Source organism: Aulostomus chinensis, chromosome 9, assembly GCF_037954235.1.
Source record: "Aulostomus chinensis isolate RoL2024-O1b breed Wild chromosome 9, RoL_Achi_v1.0, whole genome shotgun sequence".
In the NCBI taxonomy this organism is placed as follows: Eukaryota; Metazoa; Chordata; class Actinopteri; order Syngnathiformes; family Aulostomidae; genus Aulostomus; species Aulostomus chinensis.
This window is the reverse complement of record NC_141328.1, coordinates 26503330-26512001: the sequence shown is the minus strand read 5'-3', so window position 1 is coordinate 26512001 and position 8672 is coordinate 26503330. Positions and strand designations below refer to the sequence as shown.

At 47.3% G+C, this 8672-nt stretch overlaps 1 protein-coding gene across 2 annotated transcripts; it reads right to left on the bottom strand.

Annotated features, from left to right (window-relative positions):
* Positions 1-1673: 1673 nt before the first annotated feature.
* Positions 1674-6289, bottom strand: dclre1b (DNA cross-link repair 1B). Of its 2 annotated transcripts, none has more exons than XM_086214654.1 (4): positions 5694-6289; positions 5346-5511; positions 5026-5226; positions 1674-4419 (listed from the first exon to the last, which is right to left on the bottom strand). In XM_086214654.1, exons 1-4 carry the CDS (start codon positions 5889-5891, stop codon positions 3137-3139), a joined length of 1848 nt encoding a protein of 615 aa, XP_086070780.1. In that variant the 5' UTR covers positions 5892-6289; the 3' UTR covers positions 1674-3136. The 2 variants fall into 2 exon arrangements, with proteins under 2 accessions (XP_086070780.1, XP_086070781.1); XM_086214655.1 differs by having other exon boundaries at positions 1676-4419; positions 5044-5226.
* Positions 6290-8672: the final 2383 nt, after the last annotated feature.

Sequence of the window (8672 nt, the reverse complement as noted above, 5' to 3'; positions counted from 1 at the left end):
AGGTTTGGATTGTTTCACCCTCAGGGAACAGACAGCAAGTTCCCCAGCAGGTCCTCTGTGACGTGGGTTCTATGATGGGAATATTAATTTAGGAGCTCCTCTCTGTCAGCTGTGTTGCAGCTTCTCTAAAGTTCTTGTTTTCTCGCCTTCTCCAGTTCAGCTGGAACTCTGCCGTGACGCGCCACCGCCTCACGCCTCACGCATTTTTTTCTTTTACCTTTCTGCCGTCTCAGGGGTGGAAGTCACAGGAATCAAACAATCCCTCTCGGAGCTCCGTCGGAGCTTCCATCTGATTACCAGGCTTATATGATGCGTAGGAAGCGGGGAGCACCTCCCGTGTCAGGGCCCCTCCTCCCTCGGCGGGTGGAGACACCATCATTGTCGGGGGTTTCATCTCAGCTCTGCCACCTCCCACACGCACAGAACCCCCGTGCGGGAGTCGGCCATTCATCCTTTACGAGCACACGAGGAGCCTCCTGCTGGCGCCCGGCATCGGTCTGAGGAGCCGCTGGTGGATACCTCGCCATGCTGCTCCTCAGGTCTCAGCGCGAGGGGGGCCCCTCAGGGACAGCATGACACGAGCCCCCGTCCAACCAAGGCCAGTCTGACGGATTGATGCGTTCCTTCTGGAGCGACTTTATTCCGCCAACAATGGATGTTCTACTTAACCTCGTAACTATTTGAGTTTTTCAGTGACATTTTTTTCTTTGTTATTTTTCTTCTTCTTCCATCTCGCATTTTTGTTGTGACACTGCAGAGCGCAGGCTTCTCAAGAGGAAAATGTCATGTTTCATTACGGGGGAGACGACGAGCTTCTCTGGGGTTGTTACAGCAACCGAGAGTCCCGCGGAGGCCGCAGCCAGGATGTGCGGGATTCCACGGTCTCTACGTAGACACCCGCTCTTTGCAGAAATTGGGCAATTAATGACCTTAATTAGAGTGAGCTGGCGGCTCTCTGCTAATTTCAGGCTGATTCAGTTCGGTGCTGCTGGTGTCAATGAAGTCACACAACACTCACGCAGCGTGTCGATTCTTGTCATCGCTGTTACAATTGTCGGTAGCAAAAGAATGCTGAGAGAGGAGCTTGCGTGCTGCCGCCCACTAAAGAAACACGATGCTGTGGGACTGGAGGACCAGAGAACTCCTGGCCATCAAACCACTGCCATCTTAAGGGCGAACAACCACATTGCAACAGGAAACAACCGTGAAAACCAAAAAGAATCGTCAGTTTGTCACATCCAGAGGGTGAAACGAATAAAATGTTCATAATCTGGGCCTGGAGCTGCAGGTGAATTAGGTCTTAAAAGGAGGATTCGTTTCAGTTTTGGCTCCCAAATTCAATCTGAACACATTGTGAAGTGATGAGAGTTTGCTGGAGGTCTGACGGTGCAAAGATCAAGAGGTCGGATTTAGGGTGGAGCCTGGAGTCTCTCCTGTCAGCTCGCACGTGCGACGGTTCTGTCCGTGTGAACAGGGAGGGAGACACAACTGAAGCCCTGCAGTCCAGGATCAGTCGGTCGCTTCTCAGGCCTCCTTTTCATCCAAACTGGGACTAATTTCATTTTACATCCTGCAGAATTGGCCTCCAGGCACCAAAGACTAATTCTTTTTAGTTAAAAAAACAAAACCTTTTTTTTTTTTGCAAATAAACCGGTTATTTATTGAGGGCAGAGTTCACACAACTGGTAAAAATCAGAGTTCATTGATACAAAAGCAATAAAGGGTCCACAGAGGAAGGTTTTCCTTTAAAAAGGAAAGAGACAGGGAGTACTTGTCACAGGTTAGGTTCTGTTTATTAATACTTAGTCAATACCCCCCACACACACACACACTCACACTCACACACAAACCAAGGCAAAAAAATGGCTTCCCACAATCCTCAACTTCTCTCATAAATTATGAAAGACTGGGCTGTTCCCTCCTGCTGCTTCACGGTCCATCACTCCCAGTCGCCGAGGGGGCAGGACAGCAGCGACGCTTCTGACCACGGAAACACACACACGCGCATTCACACAAGTCGTCTTTGCCCAACAATTAGACACCGCTGAGTCACTCATCAGGACAAATGGAGGGGGGTTTTAACGGCCGGGTCACGTTTCACTTTTGCTGGCCAGGGTGAACCCCGCCTCTCGCCCGAAGGCAGCTGTGATGGGCTCCACCCCACCCCGCCCCCCCACCCCCCCACCCTCAAGCAGTAGAAGACGGATGGATGGATGTTTCTCTTTCGTGCGTCAGATGAGTTTAATACTGGATAAATACCACTTTTTGGTCGTCTTCTGCACGTCTTCAACAAACACAGTGACAGTATAAAAGTGTTGCAGCCTTGACCTCATGGATGAACTGAATTCAAAGAAAAAAATCTCTGCACAAGAAACAAAAATCTACTCTCATTCGCGGGGATGTCAAAGTCAGCTGACAGCGGCGCCGAAACGTAAAATTCAGTCCATTTTTTGTTTTTTTCTGATACAAAGAGGCACCGCAGACATGAGAAAAGCTGTAAAAATTAAAGTTTAAACGCAAACACGACTGATCCAGAGCCTTTCCTCGCCTCCAATTATCTATCAGCCTTTATTTTTATCTCACATTGTGGCAAAAACCCAGCATCCACTGGAGTTTCATTGCGTTTCTCATCTCCAATACTCAGAAATGAAAGATGAAAATGTGACCAGTGTTTCAAGACTTTTCGATCTTAAGGCAAAAAAAAAAAAAAAGACCAGCTGACGTTAGACAGCTTAAAAAAACAGTAATTGTATACAAATAAGATGCTCCTCGTTAATCAAAACAAAATTAAATATCGTCCCAAAAAATGTCACTGATTATTGTCTCAACCTATATTTTTCTTTAAATGGGAAAATGACTTGGAACCACAAGAAGCGGCCATGGCTCAGGTCACAGCTGCCAGGCTGACAGATCCACAGAGATTCATCAAAGCCTTCAGACCAGAACGACAAACCTGGTTTTCTAAACTCAGAACTGCGTCGAAGCACAAAGAAGGAGCCACCGTGAGGAGCGTTACACAAAAAAAGGGAGGATACAAAGGAAAAATGAGAAACATGATGGCATTAAAGTGCTTCTGTTCACAAACAGAACAAGGCCGCTGCTGCAAGGCTAAACCAGATGTGAGGGTCAGGTCACATCATCTGTCTGAGAACTCATCGTCTCTCACGTTGCATGATGGACAGATGGGAAACGCTCCCAGGATGCTCTTATCAAGCAGGCCACAGATGCGGAAGTCCTCCTCGGTGAAAGGGAGGCACTCCAAAATGCTGTCCTCTATCTTTTCTAGATACACGTGCGACATTTCTGACAAGTTGCTGGATGAAGAACAGGAGACGCCGTCGGGACTCGTCTGCACGACTGTTGCGTTGTCATCGCCTCCATATCCGTTGTGCTGCGGCATGTTACTGGGCATCACACCTGGATCCTGGTCACGTCTCTGGACGCTGCACTGACTCAGGCCATCGCCGTCTGACGACGTGGGGCTGCTGTGAAGGTTTCCACGTCTGGTGTACTGCTTGGTCATCGTTTCGGCACTGGTTTCAAGCGGAGTGGTCGCGGTTCTGATGGGCCTCAAGCAGACGCTGCTGTTTCTCAGAATCTCCACAGGAGCGTAGTTGCTCTGTGAGAGCTGACTGAATGGCACTGGCTGACTCATAAACACCTCCTCGGGGACTGTGTGGACAATGTTGAGGGTCCACGGGTCCAGAGGCCTTGTAGTGTTTTTCTTGGGAGTGTGTGTTTCGGTCAAGTCGATGAAGATGCAATCGGATTCTCTGTCACTACTTTCTGTATCCATTTCCTCCTCGGAGGCCTCCTGCTCCAGGCACTCCACCTCCCAGGCTTCCTCACTGCCTTTCCTGGCTGAGCTGACAGGAGACTCAAATATCACCCCTCTAGGAACCAGAGGACGGACGTGTCTGCGGCAAAGGCTGGTGAATGCTGATGAGCTCAACCGGTTCTCAGGCTGCCTCGTCATGTAGTGCTGCACCGACTCAGGCACCAAGAACTCGTGGCGCTTTGTGTTGGGCAGTAAAGCAGACAGACTTCCAGGGACACATTTCCCTACGATGGGAATCACCGAGGCCGGTTTGAGCACAGAGACGAAGTCCACCAGCTCTTGGTAAGAGGAGTGGTCTGAGTAGGGAACCACGTGGAGTTTGGGATGAAAGGAGACCAGGGGCCTGCTGGTGGGAAGGATGACCAGGGTGAGTTGTTCATCATTCCACTGGCGCAGGGTGGCGGGGCTGATCTCGCTCTGATCTACAGCTCGGATACGACCCGCCCCTCTGTCGGTGGTGAAGACGTCGGGCAGCTCCAGGACTCTGAGGGTCTCCATCCTGGCAAAGCTCACCTCGATCCAGGTTTTAAACTCCATCGCCAGCTCCACCAGCAGGGACTCCTTACCCAGTGTGTACAAACCTGGAGGGAAGAGCGACAGACGTTTGGTTCAGTGACCACAATTACATGGTAATGTGATGAGGCTGCCTCTGAATACATTTCTGAGAAAAATACCAGTGAACTTCCTTCAACTTGGAGGACAAACACAACAACACGGAACTCTGATTTCTTTTCTACGTCAATGTTTGTTTCGTTTCCTCCACCGGGTCAAAGCCAAGCAGGCTGGCGTCTGAGCGCTGAATGTTCCTGTTTATCACTCAGGGAAACTGAGGAAGTTGAGTGAAGCTGGAAATAAACAACAAACCACAACCTAATTTTCAGCGAATGAGTCGTCCTCTGAGCTGGATGGTGTCTGGACGCCTGCAGGGACCGTCTACAAAGTGCAGCAGCGAAAAGACGAGCAACAAAAATGAGGAACAACATCACCCTTTTACAGCCTTACACACCAAAGGCACTCTAAACTTGTTCCTTCAACACATGTGTGTGTGCGTGTGTGTGGTTGGGGGGGGGGGGGTTTAGCATGTTTTTAAAAGTATTCAGCACATTCTCTCTCACAGTATGAGAATACCAACAAAAGCTACATAATACGAATGAATGAAAATGTCCGTATTAGCGCGCAGCACTAACCTGCGTGTGTGTAATTACCTATGACGACGCTGTAGTTGGGGTGGCTGCGGATGATCTCCTTGATCTGCTGCGTGGCCTGCTGTCGGGTGGGCAGGCTGCGGTTGGGGTCACAGTTGGTGTTGTCCAGGTACAGGATGTCTATAGTGGCATTAGTCCTCAGGCACAGCTCGCGCAGCATGGAGGGAGAATATCGGAAATCCCCTGATGTTGAGAATGCAGACAGTCATTTACCTTCTTGAGATATACGGTAGAGTGCCAGCACCTGACAGCAACAATGAAAAACACACACAGCAGCTCAGGCTGTGTGTTCAGAGACTGACCAGTGTACAGTATAGAGCCAAAGTAGCCTTCAAAGAGAAACATGACAGCTCCTGGACAGTGGTTGGCGTCCATCAGCGTGACTGTCAGCCCCTCCTTGCCGATGTCATCCAGCGGGAGCAGGTACGGGTCACCCACCTCCAACGGATGGATCCACTTCTCTTTAATCTGAGAAGAAGTAGATACAACGGAAACATTTTTATACATCAGCTAGGTGGCTTGTACCAATTTTTCTCTGAGTTTGTCTGAAACACATGCACACACACATATAACAGTGTTGTATTACAGTGTCCTGATGCAGAGGATCACACTGGCAGTGTGTGCAGACGTGTGGGTGAGTGAGCCCTCACCTGCAGCTTGAGTCTGAGCAGACTGGCCGTGACCGGGGAGCAGTAGATGGGTCGGTTGCTCCAGGTGGACGTCAGGCCCACCGTGTGGTCGCTGTGCATGTGGGACAGGAAGAAGAGCCGCGTCTGCGGGCACTTCCGCACCTGCCAGAAATCAACGGCCAGCGGGGTGTGAGGGATGACTTTACCGTTGACCGACATGGCTCTGCTTCACTGGACACGCCCAGCGGTGTGGCGGGTGACAACGGTCGGCGACAACGGGTAAGTGAGCTTGTTTAGCAGCTTTTCATGACTGCGTGAGCGTTGCCCATTGAGGTGGAAACAGGGTGCGAGAGTACGGTTGCTGTAGTTGTCATGGCACAGGTGGAAATACGGTCAATATCTTCAACAGAAGGTAACTAGCTTACATTTCAGTGACTACACACAAAGGCGGCTCGGTTACGTTGGCATTGCTCGGCTAAACTCTCGCAGCGGCGAGATTTCACTTTAAGTAAATCCTCTGGCGGGTCCGCGGAATTACAAGCATACCTAATTTGTCACAATATCGCAGTTCAGGGACCCCGCCATTACTGTTTTCAATTTACACCCGCGTCTTCTTCCTCGTTTCAGCCTTACGGGCTATCGCTACGCCTGCTGCCGCATTACTGCCCCCTGGAGTTTATTTCCAGTAGTACACCAAGTGTTCCAGTCAGTGGGGATCTGAAGATTTCACCCGTTTTCACAGGTTGCATTTACTTGATGTTACCAATACAAATGATAACGTAGAGTACATTTATGTCACTCTATTTAGTCAGGTAGTCTCATTGATATAAGAATGATTTAATCAAGAGAGACCCAGATACCAAAAAAAACAACAACCTATACCCCAGTGTTAAAGCCAAAGCACAAACAAATTCCCAATTAAGAGAAGCAGTTGCAAGTTTGAAAGCAGTGGCTGAAATACAATCTTTCAAAAATGCTCAAGTGAAATGTAATTTCACATCTTTCTGGTGCTCGGTTCGTTTGTAGGCAGTGTAGCATTGTAACCCAGTTCTTCCAAGTTCAGCATGAGCAAGTGATGGAGTGTGTGAGGATCCTGTGACCTGGCACCGGGAGTGCGTTGTTTAACTGTGACCAGAGAACGCCGGTAAGGAGGCTAAAAATAAACAACACACAATGCTGCTCCCTGCTTGTTGCTGGGGAGGTGAGAGAGAAGTGTATTACCTGTGATGATACACAGAGTGAAGGGGTTAAGATGCAGGAAGAAGCGTGAGTGTATTTCAGGGTTGTATCATCATCAAGTCTAGACAGAATTGTAGATTGAACGATTGTTTTTTTTTTTCCACAAGCAGGAGAGAAGCATGTTTGATGATGATTTGTAATAGTTTTGCACCCAGGATTGTGTTGATTGCAACATATCTCACTCCATGAGAGTAACTGGAATGTCCACTTGACATGAGCAGCATCTCACAGAGTGAAATGTCTCATATTATCCAGAAGATGGCGCTAGGAGAAAGGAAACAATGTGCGGGGCTTTATTTCCTTTTTTTTTTGGGGGGGGGGGGGGGGGTGCCACACACAAAAGGAGTCTCCAGAATATTTATGTGTAAACCACCAAATTTTTAGAACATTTTTTTCAAGATAATATGTCCAAAAAAAATTAATAATTTTACTCGAGAACAATTTGAATATTTCATTATACATTACACTAACCACTTTAATACACACACACACACACACACACACACACACACACACACACACACACACACACACACACACATATGCAGAAACATATTTACATGTATGTATATGTATAAAAGCACTTAGTGTAATGAAATATTAAAATTGTTCATAGTAAAATTATACATATGTATATATATATAATTGGCTTAAATGTTTAAAAAAATATTTCTTTACACTTTTTTCAATTTAGTTCGGAGGGGGAGGTTGGTAACTGCTAAATGGGGATGTTGCTATGGTGACAGGGACTTAGACTACAGCCCCTCCCCCTGCATTTGCACACCACTCACTTTTCAGGATTATACCTGCAAATCCCTCCCTTATCACACAGCACATAAATCATCGTATGCTGTATAGTTAATTTTCTGACTCCCCAACATGTGTGCGCACGCACACACACACACACACACACACACACACACACGCACACACACACACACACACAGTGACAGCAGTGGGTCGATCTCCTACTTACATCTTGTGAAAAGTTACCCAGCGGGGTGCCTTTAAGATTTTTGCGCCCTGCATGGAGCATCGTTATACAGTCAAGAGCAAGTAATTAATTCCAATTCATTTTCCAGTTTATGATGCTTGAGTTCATTTTTAGTGAAGGGAGATGTCAGTGCTGGGTTTTTTGTGTGTGAAAAATTAGTAATTGTTCATTCTGATTAATGGAGTCATTATTTTTACCTCCACTGTTTTTTAAAAACTTCTTAGCACTGATGCTGTCACATCTGTAACACTGTAATACTTCGAAGTATTAACGGGACCCAAGATGATGTGATTAGTTTGCACTACGGCAGATAAAGTCTCCATGATTGAACGTTCCTCTTGAACACTTCATGTCATAGAACATATTTTGACCCACCTGCTATGTGAAACTTGGGTTCCGTTGGGTTCTGAAAGAACTGAAGAACTTATGTTACATAAACTGACTGAAGCAAAGGAAGAGACCCACAAGACTTGAACAAAACAGACAGCATCAACAGGAAAGATAAACGAAGGATCCGACAAGAAAACTGATAAAAAACAAAACAAAACAAGAAGCATGTGGAAGAACGGGAAGGGAGGGATGGAGCTGATTGGACAGAGGTAAGAGGGAGACATGAAAAAAAGACACAGGTGAACACACAAAAGGGAGGGAAACAAAGACAGGAAGTACAAAAACACTAGAGGGAAGGGACTTCAGAATTAAAAAAAGGAGAACTGACAACAGGGAGAACAAGACACCAGGCAAAATCAAGTCCAAAAAAAAAGTTC